This window comes from Dendrobates tinctorius, unplaced genomic scaffold, assembly GCF_039654945.1.
Source record: "Dendrobates tinctorius isolate UK_male_01 unplaced genomic scaffold, ASM3965494v1 ptg000086l, whole genome shotgun sequence".
Classification (NCBI taxonomy): domain Eukaryota; kingdom Metazoa; phylum Chordata; class Amphibia; order Anura; family Dendrobatidae; genus Dendrobates; species Dendrobates tinctorius.
Window position 1 is genome coordinate 55,930,230 of NW_027361754.1, and position 14,968 is coordinate 55,945,197.

At 48.4% G+C, this 14,968-nt stretch overlaps 1 protein-coding gene across 1 annotated transcript in view; it reads right to left on the reverse strand.

The window, feature by feature from the left end:
- The window catches only part of LOC141097909 (uncharacterized), a 52,837-nt gene that overhangs the window by 14,740 nt on the left and 23,129 nt on the right, over positions 1–14,968 (reverse strand). Inside the window, exons 4-5 of the mRNA XM_073585423.1 lie at positions 13,150–13,295; positions 11,717–11,893 (exon numbers count right to left, since the gene is read on the reverse strand). Of these exons, the coding sequence (XP_073441524.1) occupies positions 11,717–11,893; positions 13,150–13,295 (323 nt within the window). The remainder of the gene's footprint in view (positions 1–11,716; positions 11,894–13,149; positions 13,296–14,968) is intronic.

Here is a 14,968-nt window from a genome sequence, read left to right on the forward strand (position 1 = left end):
ATTTATTATTCATTTCACTTCACCAATTCCTTTACATGGGTATTTAATTACTTTGCTCCCCTATTCAATCAATACATTCTGGGTTCCAGGTTATACATACACTTCTTTCTCGTCACAGTGGTCTATATGCTTTCCTTTAGTAATAGGTAGCTACACAAGTGAACTCCCGGTCTTGATACCACTTACGTCACCAGTTACCTCCGGATAGTGCGCATGCATGTGCCCTGTAGCCCCATTCAATTCTGGGAGTGCTCTACTTCCGGTCCGCATGCGTTCCAGCGTGCATTCCGGGGAGCACGTCACCGTTGGTGACATTTATTACGGTGGTGCAGGGAGCCGATTGCGCTGATTGATATCCTTGGAAGGAATTGGAATATCCACTCCCTCTTTTCTAGAAGAACTCCCATGATTGGTGCCAGGGGGTATAAAACACCATACCACCCCCGTCCTAGACATGCCCCCAGAAGAAGCGACGGCGAAAAGCCATTCATCTGCTTACCTGTGCTCCTGTTCCTAGACTAATGTATTATATAGTATTCCTATATATACTTATATGCTTATTATACTTGTCCTGGCCCCTTGTGTTGCCCTTCTATCTCACCTATTCTATTGAGTCACTTAGGATTTATAGCCTTCTATTTGTTTCAAAGTATTATACAAGAAAGCTACATAGGATTTTTCCTTGTTACCATAGACCCTTTACAATGGATTTGTTCAACTTACCTTGATTTAGACCAATGCATGGTAAGGCATTTTTTTGCACTGGGCATTTGCAATATTAGCATAGGTAAAAACTTTTCATCCTCTATATACCACAGATATATACTTTTCCCCCGTTCTGGGAATTTTTTTTTTTTTTTTTTACAGATTTTCTATATAATATTATAATGTGCTAAATAAAAATTGATTTTATATTTCACTTTCTGGTTCCCTACATCGGCAGTATCTGTTTGTATATTATGGTGTGAAGTGCCAATCTTTCTATATATGGACAGCATTTGATAAAATTATACATCACATTTGCAGCAGGTCATAACAGCCAGAGGTGCTCTACCAAGTAGTAAAAGTGCTGGTCATGAAGGGATGAATTGCTCTGAGGCTGCAGGCGTCTGTAAAGGTGGCATTTTGTGGTGAATATGGAGAAACAACTTGTTATATCAGTTTATTGCAAACAGTAAAATGTGTGCCAATTTTGCTAATAAACTTAATTTGCAGTGGGGGAGGGGGTGAAACTTTTGATTGCAATTGAAAGATTTTTTACTATCAGATGTCAAGGATATCCAGTTATGGGGGGAAAAACCAAAAAGAAAAATAGTTTTTTTTTCCCCCCACATCACCCTTGGAGTAGATACAAGAATCTTGCAGACTGGATTTCAACCTGTACAATTCTAGAATAAATGTCTTACGATAAACAGCACCAGAGGAACCAAACTGTAGCGTTAGGCTGTGTTCACACACAGCGTTTTTTTTTGCATTTTTCCCATGGATTTACTAAAAAATCTGCTCAAAAAACGCTTAAAAAAAGCTTCCCATTCATTTTAATGCATTTTGCACTTTTTGTGGTAAAAAACACAGCATGCTCATTAATTTCGCGGAAAATTCCGCATTTCTAGCTATTTTCTATGTCTCTGGGGACGCGCGGCAAAAAACACGTTTTCTGGAAGGAGTCCGGTTTTTATGCAGAAATTTTTTGCATACGTGTGCACATAGCCTAATTGTGAAGCTGAATGTGGAAGCTTATGGCAGGTATGGACTGGGGCTGAAATTCAGCCCTGGCATTTGAAATCACACAGGCCCTTGCTGTCCCGTCTCCAAGCACCAGATGGGATATATTACTAATATTACCTTGGATGGAGGAAAGCAAGATTTACTACAAGACCAATATTTCTAATGATTCCCGTGGCCTGCTGGGGTAAGTGAAGGAGTCAGCGACTTTATGCTCCATCACAACTCTTAACAGTATGGGTATCTTGAGAACACCGATTCTGTTAACAACGTAGCAGACAAGGCAGCCCACGACCAGACAGGCCCTTCTGGCATTTGCCAGAATTGCCAAATGGCCAGTCCGGCCCTGGCTTATGGTGAGACTGGACTGGAAACCGGGTAATAATACCACTCACACATATGGCATGTCTACAGATTTATGGCAACTTAAAGGTGAACCTGAGGATTTTTGGCTGGCCAGGAAGACTACACAGTATATGGTGTATAGGGGTCCTGACTGCTCAACCAGCAAAATATCAACATATCTGATCTTCTGTGCAAAAAAAAAAAAAAGTATATTTGTTAAAAAGTGTAAGAGTTTTTACACTTTTTATTAGTTAACCTAGAAACTTAGGTACAGTACTTCATTACTGCAGTGTAACCTACATTTAGCTTTGCTTCAAAAAAGTAAAAAGACTGCAAATACAGATGTCTTTGTCAGGCCCTAGGACCCGATAACCCACTTTTCGTTTAACCACTTAGATACTGCAGTTCCTGAATGCGGTATGTAAGGGGGTTAGGCAGCAGCACTCTGTGTGGCAGTCAGTGGCTCTGCCATGCACAGAAAGGGCATAGCTACTGCGTGCTTTCCAAACACTGTAAATGCAAGTCTCATGTCGGAAAGGGGTTAAATATACAATGAGACAGCAAATTACCAAAGACCTTTTGTCACACCTGCACTTAAATATACTAAACAGCCATTATATGATTGAGAGCTCAGCATTGTTCGGAAGATAATAAGAATCAGGGTAATCGCTGCACGATAAGTACATTATGTGAAAGTTTCTCTGTTATTGAAAAACTGGTTTGGGAAGTGTCTGTACTAGCAAAACATAAATGCTCACAGGAACTCCCCCTTAGAACAACACATCATAGTCAGTGCATGTATGAGGAGTCTTATGCCTTTCCAAACTCAAGATAAGAGCAGAGTGAATGAGGTGAAATCCAAATAAAACAAAACCTGTCACCAGGTTAAAAATGAACAGTTTTTAGCTTTATTTTATACCCATTGCTCCCTTTTTTCCCCCTCAAATCCATAATACAGCTCCAGAGATATGGGCCTTTTTATTTGGGGATAATGTGGTCTTTAACAACGAGGCATGGCTCACAGGTTCTTAGGGGGCGTGTATTTAGGTTGCTCAGCATAATCACCCTATGAGCCACGCCCACTTTGTAAAGACCATTAAAATTAGCATGATATCAAAAGACATTGCTACTTACTGGTAACAGGATCTCTCAGAGCCCATGACAGCACCATGGAGAGAGAGGGGATCCGCCTTTCAGGGACAGGAAACCTACAGATAAAAAGGGTGGCACCTCTCCCTTGCATCAGTTGGTTTACAGAGCATAGAAGGACCTCCAGGTTAATGACAACAATTATATATCTTTATCATACTGCTTATCAGAAACATGGATTTTTGTGAGTACTCACCGTAAAATCCTTTTCTCCGAGACGCTCATTGGGGGACACAGAGACTGTGGGTGTGTGCTTCTGCCGTCTGGAGGCTGACACTAAGTATACAAAAAAAGAGTTAGCTCCTCCTCCGCCGCATACACCCTCGCCCCCAGACCGGGCGTAACTCAGTTTAGTGCATAAGCAGTAGGAGAACGCGCCTTAAACTCAGGCAAGAAATTATACGTCTGGAAAAGGGACCACCCTGATCCTTACATAAGGATTTGTATAACTTAAAATAAGCAAAAGCCAACTGGCTAGTAGGGTGGGTGCTGTGTCCCCCAATGAGCGTCTCGGAGAAAAGGATTTTACGGTGAGTACTCACAAAAATCCATGTTTCTCCTTCGTCTCATTGGGGGACACAGAGACTGTGGGACGTTCTAAAGCAGTCCCTGGGCGGGATCTTAGCTCACCCAATCCATGCTATTTTGCGCCCCTGATTAGAGGTGCGCAACTGCTGCCTGGAGAATCTTTCTTCCCAGGCTTGCATCCGAGGATGCCTGGGTATGTACGTTATAATGTTTGACAAACGTATGCAAACTGGACCAGGTAGCTGCTTTGCACACCTGTTCCGCTGAAGCTTGGTGTCGCAGTGCCCATGAGGCACCCACTGCTCGAGCCGAGTGTGCCTTGATCCCTGCCGGAACCGGCGTGCCACCGATTTCATAAGATTCTTGGATCGTCAGGCGAACCCATCTGGCCAAAGTCGCTTTGGACGCAGCAAGCCCCTTCCGCCGCCCTTCTGGGATCACGAATAGAGAGTCTGTCCGGCGGAAAGATGCTGTCCTTGTCACATACCTCCTAAGAGCTCTTACCAGATCCAGTGTGTGCAAAGCCTTTTCTACCCTGTGCACCGGTGCCGGGCAAAACGAGGGTAAGACAATGTCTTCGTTGATATGGAATGCAGAGACAACCTTCGGCAAGAAGGGAGGAGCTGGCCTTAAAACTACCTTATCCTTATAAAAAGTCAAGAACGGCGGTTTACAAGATAAAGCCGCCAATTCCGAAACCCGCCTAATAGACGTAATAGCTACCAGAAAAACGACCTTCCTGGACAGGTAAGTTAAGGAGACTTCTTGTAAGGGTTCGAAGGGGGGCTCCTGAAGGGCCCTGAGCACCAAGTTCAGGTCCCATGATTCCGTCGGCGCCTTATAGGGGGGTACTAAATGTGCGACCCCCTGCATAAACGTCTTAACCTGCCAGACCGAAGCGACCTTTCGTTGAAAAAGGACCGACAGGGCCGAGATTTGCGTCCTGAGCGAACTCGGAGCCAATCCTGCGTCCAGCCCTGCCTGCAAAAAAGCCAGTACGTTGGGGATTGAAAAAACCAGAGGAGCCACTCCGCGATCCCTACACCAACGGAAAAAAACTTCCCAAGTCCGATGATATACCTTCGCCGAGGAAGGCTTTCGGGCACTCACCATCGTGGCCACCACATCGCGCCTGAATCCTGCCTGTGTTAACAGCCAAGATTCAATGGCCACGCCGTCAAACACAGGGCCCCTAAGTTCGGATGGTAGATCGGCCCCTGGGACAGCAAGTCCGGCCGATCTGGTAGACGCCAGGGTACGTCCACCACTAGCTGAACCAGATCTGCATACCAGGCCCTCCGAGGCCAGTCTGGAGCTAGCAGAATTGCTGGAACCTTCTCTCTCCTTAACTTTCTGATGACCCTTGGAAGCAGAGGTAGCGGGGGGAACAAGTATGGGAGACGAAACTGGCTCCATGGAAGCACCAGAGCGTCTGCTGCGATCGCCTGCGGGTCGAGGGATCGAGCGACGAACCTTTGCACTTTGGCGTTCTCTCTGGATGCCATAAGGTCCACGTCTGGTGTCCCCCACCGTTGGCAGATCTGTTGAAAAACCTCGGGGTGCAACACACTCATGCCGTACCGGATGGATCTGAAGCCTGGCTGTAGAAGGTTCCGTACCCCCTGTTTGATCTTTCGCGCCTTGTCCTGAGGGAGGATCACCAGCCCCCGGGAGGTGTTGAAAACCATGCCTAGGAATACGATTCTCTGGGCTGGAACCAAGGACGACTTGTTCCGATTGATCAACCAGCCTAGACGCGCCAGGGTATCCAGCGTGATACTGACAATCTCCTGGCACGCCTGAAACGACGGCCCCTTTACCAAAAGGTCGTCCAGGTAAGGTAGTACCGTTATGCCCCGAGCATGCAGGATGGCCATAACCACCGCCATTATCTTCGTAAAGACTCTGGGAGCAGTGGCCAGACCGAAGGGCAGAGCAACAAATTGAAAATGTCGCCCTCCGATCGCAAAACGCAGGAACCTCTGGTGTGGAGGAAAAATCGGAATGTGCAGATATGCATCCTGCACGTCGATCGAGGCCAGGAACTCCCCTGGATCCATGGCTGCAATGACCGAACGGAGGGATTCCATCCGGAACCGCCTGACTCTGATGAATTTGTTCAGGATTTTTAGATCTCATACTGGCCTTACTGTCCCGTCCTTTTTGGGGACCGAAAACAGGTTGGAGTAAAAACCTTGTGTCTCTTCGCTTTTCGGTACTGGGACAATGACCCCGTTGCGCTGTAGCGTCATTATGGCCTGTAACAAACTCTCCGCCTGCGATTCTGTTCCGGAAAGCCGGGAACGGAAGAATCGCCGTGGCGGGAGTCCGAGAAACTCTATCTTGTACCCGGACGATATCAATTCTGCCACCCAAGCGTCGCGTGCCACTGCGACCCAAACGTGGCTGAACCTTAGTAGGCGTCCGCCCACTCTGTCGTCCGTAGGTACGAAGCGCCTCGAGTCATTTTGCTGGAGGCTTTTGGGATCTGGCCCCCCTTGTTCTGGGCAAACGGCCTCGGCCTCTACCCAGCGGATTGGCTCTGTAAGAGATTTGTCTTTCCCTAATCTGACCATCATTTGCGGAGGTGGATGCTCTGGCCGAAGTCCCCCTCCAGGGGTTACGAAAGGGCCGAAAACGCCTCTGTGTCTGCCTGAATGCTGGCCAAGTCCTCTGCTGCGGGAGGAAACTACTCCTCCCCCCTGTGGCTTCTGAGATAAGCTTATCAAGCTTCTCACCGAACAACCGATTGCCCTGAAAAGGCAATGAGGTCAAGGACTTTTTGGAGATAGAATCCGCTTTCCACAATCTCAGCCATAATGCTCGCCTAATGGCGATCGCATTTGCTGCTGCCACCGCAGAACACTCGGCCGCGTCCAGAGAGGCGCTGACGAGAAAATCACTTGCCCCTAAGATCTGATTTGTCACCTCCAAGACCTCCGCAGGCAGGTCTCTGTTTTGGAGGGCATTCTGCAGAGCGTCCGCCCATGAAACCATGGCCTTAGCCACCCAAGTAGCCGCAAAGGAGGGGGCTAGGGCCGACCCTGCTGCCTCATACACCGAGCGGGCAAGCCCCTCTATAAGGCGATCAGTTGGGTCCTTGATAGAAGAACCGCTGGGTATCGACAATAGCGATCTTGACGCTAAACGTGATACCGGTGGGTCCACTACTGGCGACTCCACCCATTCCTTATGGAGTTCAGGAGGAAACGGATACTTAGCTTGCAGCGCTTTTTGCATTGCAAAACGCTTATCCGGGTGTTCCCTATGTTTCTGAACTAGCTCCTCGAACTCCGGATGCGTGGCAAACCTTCTATGCGGTAGCCTGGTCTTTTTGAAGGAGACCTTGTGACCTGAGGCCGTGGACACATTGTCCTCGATCTCTAATGTCTGGTTGACTGCCTTAATGAGGCTGTCCACCGAGTCTTGGTATCCCAGGCTTTCTGGATTCCAGGCCTCCTCCTCCTCCTCGCCCTCCTCCTGCTCGCTTCCTGAGCTCGGCGACGGGGAACGAGATACCCTAATACCCGCCACCGAAGCCCCAGAGGGTCCGGCCGACGGGGAACGAGCTCTTTTGCTATGAGCTTGTCTGGTGCTGAAGCGGCCTCTAACGGTCGGAGGGTCCTGAGACGTGGACGAGCTGTCTTCCGCTGGCAGACCACCATCCTTGTCCCTGCCTGGGCCTTGGAGAGACTCAATTGCCCTTGTAAGGGACATCATAGAGTGTGATAAAGACACCGCCCATTCTGGAGGGTCCTGACCTCTGGGCTCTGCAACAATGGGGGGCTCCTGGGCTCGCTCCGACTCGCAGGCTTCACAAAATTTACCCGGCTGTGCTTTAGGCAGCCTGACCCCACAGGAAACGCAAACAGCGTATAGGAAAGAGTGAGCTTTCCCTTTGCCAGACATATTGCAAGGTAGGGTAGGAGGAGGAGGATAACCCCTTCCTTGACTACTAGTGCGGCACTCGCAACGGGGATGCACTTACCCACCGGTAATGTCCCACCTTGCGTCTCTTCCACGGGGCGTGCGGCGTTACTCGCCGGGGCACTCGCACTCCGGGAGATAGGGGGCGGCTTCCGGCCCCACTTCGGCGAGGAAATGCAAGGAGGGGGGCGGGAGGTCCCCGGTAACTGTGCTCGCCCGCCGCTCTCCGCCCCCGGAAGTTAGTGGGCGGGGCTTCCGCTACCCCCGGAAGTCGGCAGGCGGGCGCGCGGACTCCGGACCTCCCCATACAGCGGGGACCGTGGCCGCCCGCGGGGCTCTGGCCGCACTCCCGTGCGGCGTTCGAGGGAGGGGGGCGGGAGCTCCCCGGTCACTGTGCGCGCCCGCCGCTCTCCGCCCCCGGAAGTTAGTGGGCGGGGCTTCCGGCTATCCCCGGAAGTCGGCGGGCGGGCGCGCGCTCACGGATCTCCCCATACAGCGGGGGCCGCGGCCGCCCGCGGGGCTCCGGCCGCGCTCCGCGTGCGGCGTTACCCGCCGGGGGCAGCGCCGGGTGAGAGGCGGACTACCTGGTCCCGGCTTATTAACAAAAAGGTGAGCCGGGCCGCCGAGGGGGCTCTCTAGAGGTGCTTCTCAACCCCATCCCTGGGCAGGGAGGGGGAGGCTACTGTACCGCTCTCCGCTTCAATCCCTGGCTTACCTGCGCCTCCAACTCCACCCCTGGACTCACTACCTAGGGGTGGTCGGGGCATTTCCACATTGCAGGAGAGAACAACGTGGAGGATCACTCACACGTGCTCGCCCGTTGGGGACGATGGGGAAACCGCAATCCTCTTATCAGGATGCGTTGCCGCCTCTTTACAAAATAAAAAAGAAAAATGGTTGTCTGGGGAAAAGTCCCAGATGTGTCCCTCGGTGCGGGAGAGAAACACGTGGAGGGTTACTCACACGTGGTCGCCCGTTGATGATTTGGGGAGATCGGACCCTCTCTATAGGATCCGTCGCCCCTGTCTTATCTTCATAGAAAAAAAGAGGAAAAAAAAAAAAAAAATCTAGTCTGGAGCTCCAGACTGCGTGTGCCTCCATCAGACACTAAGCAAAAAACTGAGTTACGCCCGGTCTGGGGGCGAGGGTGTATGCGGCGGAGGAGGAGCTAACTCTTTTTTTGTATACTTAGTGTCAGCCTCCAGACGGCAGAAGCACACACCCACAGTCTCTGTGTCCCCCAATGAGACGAAGGAGAAAACACACCGTGTCTATACATAAATCACACTACAAACAGTGAAAACATGCTCACCACACACGTTATGGGAGGGAATAAACGGGTGCTGTCATGAGCTCTGAGAAATCCTGTTACTGGTAAGTAATTATGTCTTTCTCCTTCCCCCATGACAGCACTACGGAGAGAATTACAGAGAGTTGTGACTTAGGGAGGGACCACAGCCCCCGAAGGTTAGGTCAGAGGAAGAGGCTAGGTCCAGCCGATAGTGGTTGAAAAAGGTAGAAGACCCTCCGGGGCGATATTCCCATTAGATGAGTAAGCCAAAGCTATTACATCTTTTAGCTATCTTGCCAAGATACTTTTGGAGGCCTTGAGTCCCTTTCCAGGACCTAGAAAGCACACAGACAGAGATCCTTCCTTCCTACACCCCTGGGTGGACTCTAGGTACTGAACCAAACATCTTCTAATATCTAAGGTGTGGAATCTTTCTTCTTCCCTATTCTTAGGGTTAGAACAAAAGGAAGGACTACCTCTTGGGATCTGTGGAAACAAGATGCTACCTTGGGCAAGTAAACGGGGTCAGGTCTTAAAATAACCCTATCCTCAAGGATTTTAGTGAAGGGAGGGCCTGCAGATAAGACCTGTATGTCGCTTACCCTCCGGGCTGATGTTAAAGCCACAAGGAGGACCGTTTTAAGTGACAGGACCTTGAGAGGGACCGAATCCCATGTTGCTAGCTTCTTGCTAATAATTGGCCTAGACCAGTGGTCCCCAACCTTTCTGGCCTTGAGAGCCACATTCAGCTTAGAGGGTCATGAGCCACATCCAGCTCCCACCCCTTTCAAAGTAGTTTCAGCCAAAGCCTCCATTACAGGTATAATGATAACCAAAGCTTTTCCACAGAATTCACTCCAAATCAGTACACTGAGATCCAGGGATTCCTACAATACCCCCATTCAGTATTTTCCCATCAAGCACTCCCAACACACTGTCACGTCCAGCTTTGAGCACCTCCTCTAACAGGTAGTACCAGTCTCCAGTGTACCATACCTAAAACATCTCTAAACCCCTAAGACCAGTAAATGTGCATCCAGATCTTCTCTTCTGTACAGGGCTACTCACAAAATTCACCATTTTGAGATGTACTCTTCATACCCGATTGCTAGACCTGGAGCTAATCCACAAAGCCGGCAGACAGTCGCGAGCCACAATTAATGGGACTGCAAGCCACATGTGGCTTCCGAGCTACAGGTTGGGGATCCCTGGCTTAAACCATGAAGAGGCTCTAATAAATCACGCTACCCATGGATTGCCTGCTATGTCTGGATTATATAGGGCCCCTAGGGCTGCCACCTGGACCTTTAAGGTGCTGGCCGCCAGGCCTCGTTCCAACCCCTTCTGCAGAAATTCCAGGATTGCTGTAATTGGAACCCCATCCTGGATGCTTACCCCTGAGGTGGATAGGAATTTCCTCCAGGTTTTACCATAAGCTCTCATAACAATTTTCCAACTCTTTAGCAGGGTGGAAACCAAATTTGGTGAAAACCCTTTATCCCACAACAGCGTCATTTCAAATTCCATGCTGTGAAATGAAGGTTTGCTGCCTGAGGGTGGAACACCGGTCCCTGAGAAAGAATTCTGGTAGAACCCAAGGATTGGTGATCAACATTATCCTCAGCCAGGAGAACCAAATTCTTTTTGGCCAAAAGGGGGCTATCCGTATTAATCTCGATTTGTCTTCCCTGATCTCCTTCGAACCGTTGGGATGAGAACGACGGGGGCAAGGCAAAGTCTGGGGTTTCTCGGCATAGCACTTGACCTGTGCAGGAATGGCATAGCCTCTTGTGCCAGGTGACTGGTAATTCTTTATCACACATGGGACAACATCTGTGCTTTGATTTTCCCAATCTCTTCCTTCCCTAAACAACGAAAGAAGAGACGGGAACCCCAATTACAAGGTGAACTTCACAAAGATCACTCACCAATCAGACGCAGCCGTGGGTACCAGTTCTGGCGGAGGGATAGGATCCAATAAAGGGCTTTTTGAGAATGAAGATTTGTCCATTTTGCCAGATTTTTTTGCTGCGCTGCGTACAATGACTGCTGAAATGTCCGCTCCACTTGCCTGCAGAAACATGCCTCTTAGGTTGCTGCCGCTATGGTGGCTTTGGCTACTGCTGGTGCTGCAGTTCGCTGTCCTCCATCATGCCTGGGACCACTTGCAGCAGGGAGCGTTTTCCCGCTTTCCCTTTTTGAATCTGCTGCCCGGAGTCCTCTGCCATACTCCCGGTCTGCACCGGAAGTACCTTCCTCTCTACTGACCTTCCCGGCCGCGTGATCAGGGGGCGCTTCGGCGTGTCCGGGCGTACGCTGGCTGGAAACCTGAAAGCCCTGCACACAGATCTGGTGCGGTGGCTGTGCTACCCCTGCTCACCCTGCAAGATTTCTCTGTCCCAGCAGTGGAGGCCTCAGGCACCGCACCAGCCACGACAGGGGCATCCCCACTGCCTGAACAACTGGCCGGGCCTGGACCATCTTCATCCCTAATCTTCATCCAGGTACTGCCGAACTGAAGGCTCCCTGTCAGGGGCAGAAAACCAACTGTTGTGAGGGAGAGGTGCCACCCTTTTTATCTGTAGGTGTCCTGTCCCTGAAGGGCAGATCCCCTCTCTATCCATGGTACTGTCACTGGGGAAGGAGAAAAGCACATTTCGCTAATTTAAAATGGCCTATGTCTAAACTGAAACACCATTATACCTGCCAATGGAATAACAGTAATGATTTCAATGATGGTAAGTTTAGTACCTGTGTCTGCAGATCAAAGGTAAGCAATGAGAAGCAAAGGCTCAACATGTTGTACTGCAACTGGAGACTCTCTAGAGCGCCTCCCACCCGAAATGCCATCATATTCTGCCCCAGCACCAGACTCAGAGCACAGACCACATGGAAGAGACCCACAAGCAGGATTACTATGAATCGAGGCTGGGGAGAAAAAAAAAATATATAAAAAAAAAAACCATGATCAATATAACCGAGGTAAACAGAGAATGGAAATTAAAAAAATACAAACAGGTTTTGCATATCATATAAGTGTTACTCCATAATAATCAGAAGTCAAGCACATTTATATTCACAAAAAATCTTTTACTGGGGTACATAACTATACAATAAAAACTAAAGAAATAATGAAAGCAAGGGGAGCTGATGAGAGAGACAAATAATGAATATAAGAAGAAAAGGGGTAGCCACTGAATGGCAAAATACTACCAATAACAGGAATGTGCATATGCATAGCCACAAAGTTGATTACAATGTAATTCTGAAAGTTAGAACTATAGAAATGTGGTGCAATGTAATGCACAAAATTAAATCAATAGTAAAGAGATAATAGTGCATTATAGTTAGACGTAACCAAGAATTAAAAAAAAAAATAAAATTACGTCACCAGATCGGACTCCACCTCACACCCAGATGCTCATTGAAACCCTACTTCATCTTTGGTTTTGCGTAGGTGTTGTCCAACCACCAGTATGTAGTATAAAGAGTCAGTTCTGTATACACTCGTACAACGAAATAACGTACTGGGGACATGTTTAAATGGGTTTTCTGGTCATAAAAATATATGCCACTGGATTACAACCCATTGTAAGTTGTAGATCTTAATAATTTAGTATCAGTAGCTGAAATGCTCTGTAAGACAGTCTCACGTTCTGTCACATGGAAATGCAACAGCTTTTCATCTCCAGCTTGTGCGTCTTCCCTTAAGACATCACATGCCCCTTATTATCTTAGCTGCATCCCCCCATTTCTCAGAAGGTACTATTGTGTTTCTCATGCTAAGCAGCAGTTTGCACAAACTTCCAAAAGGTGGACACAAGTTCTATTTGACCTGCTGATCATTAAATGATTGCCTGGTCAAATTCCCGGTCATCTACAAAAGCTTTTAAATAAAAACTATATTTTCCTTAAAAAAAAAAAGGCGTAAAAGCCTCACGTGTGTGTTTGGTAACCCAAGAGCTGGAAAAAAAAAAAAAAAAAAGTTAGGGCTGATTAAGAATCATGTACTCAAAGTTAATAAAAAAAAATGTCTGCTAATTTAGGAGCAAACCCTGAGATCGTTTAGGAAATGAAGATAGGACATAAGATAAGAGCATTCTCTTCTGGGTGGGGTTGTTCTTATAAAACAGCATGTTATGGTCGATGCACTGCACACGATTGTTGGAGTAGAAAAGACTCACCTGTATATCAGGTTTTGTATCTTTAGAGACAACACTGAAGTTGACAATTGAGCGAATCATTTCTAGTAAAATGGAGACGACGAAGGCGATGAGTTCTTGACGGTTCTCCTGCAGGATTCCCCGAGTCACATAGTAGATGCAGAACACTGATACAAAGATTAAGAATTGTAAATGACCGGTCTACATAGAATCGTACCAATAGTAATACCTGCACATGATGCCAAATGTAAGGACATTGAAGGAGTTGTCTCACATTCCAATTTTCAGAAGCTTTTTTGAAGATTGACAGTTTGGGCCGAATGCATGACTGAGATGCTGCCCCCCCGACCTGCACGCTCTCCCCCATGCTGCCTCCCGACCTGCACGCTCTGCCCCATGCTGCCCCAGATCCACACGCTCTCCCCCATGCTGCCCCCAGACCTGCATGCTCTCCCATGCTGCCCCCAGACCTGCACGCTCTCCCATGCTGCCCCCTACACCTGCACGCTCTCCCATGCTGCCCCCCACACCTGCATGCTCTCCCATGCTGCCCCCAGATCCGCATGCTCTCCCATGCTGCCCCCAGATCCGCATGTTCTCCCATGCTGCCCGCCCTACACGCTCTCCCATGCTGCCTCAGATTCACACTCTCACACGCTGCCCCCTATCTGCACGCTCTCCAACGCTGCAAGCAGTGGCAGCCTTTCCTGTGCAACTACAGGAGCACCTGAAGCTGGTGAAATCCAACTTGCACTAGCCTATTCCTTGCCTAGACACCTAGCCACCTCTGTCAGGGGTGGCTGGTAACCTTGACATCAAGCGGTACACTATAGAATTAAAATTCCTTCCACTCATAACAGAGGATTTGTAGCAAGTGATAAATTGCAAAGGGAACAGGTATCTGCTAGTAACAGGCGATTGACAGCATTACAGTACATCTACGAATGATCATATGCAGCTCCTAGGGCAATATCTGAATGGAGACTACAGGTTTTCCCGGTATTTGGTGGATTTTCTCCAGATCCGTTTCACGCTCCAAACACAAACCGTAATTTGGTTTCCTACACAGAAGAATTTTCTTGCGCCCATCAGGATGTAGGGAAATTAGAGAGTGAGGTCCGTTGGGGACGAAAAATGATGTCAATGGTGAAATTCTCTACAGCACCACAGAATATGTTGGTGCTATAGAAGCTAGTTTTCCTAACAGCAGCATATCCAATCTGATTGATGCTTGCTGCAGCCTTATAGGGTGTGCACCAAGTTTGGAAGTTTTTCCCCTATCTATAGCCCTGTCTGAATGGAGAGCAGGTACACCTCCACTCCATTCATTCTCTACGGGACTGTCCGAGACAGCCAAAAGCTGCACTTTTTGCAGCTGTTCTCTGGATTGATCCCAGCAATCAGACAATTCCATACTTCCAAATTTAATGGGTTATTTGCAACTTGTCAATGTAAAAACAAAAACAAAGCAGCAACCCCGCCACATGCCAGCAGAAAGGAGGCCAAAGTGGTCTCCGTTGAATGAAAGGGGTCTATGAGTTTTTTTCCCGACGCATATGGTAAATATACACTGCTGATATTTGTGTTAAAAGTAACCCAAGACTGCTGGATCTCTGCACTACACACTACAATCTAAGAAACACGTTGCATAATATAGTTGATTGCCCAGACAAGAAAAATAATAAAAAAAAAACAAAAAAAAAACATATAAGGTGTTTTTATTTATTGCTGACTGCTGGAGGTTCAACTGCTGGGATCAGTGTTGTACTGCATGGAACATAACTTGTTTTTTGGGGAGTAACCCTCTAAACCAAATACAAGATGCCTTACACTTTTTTCT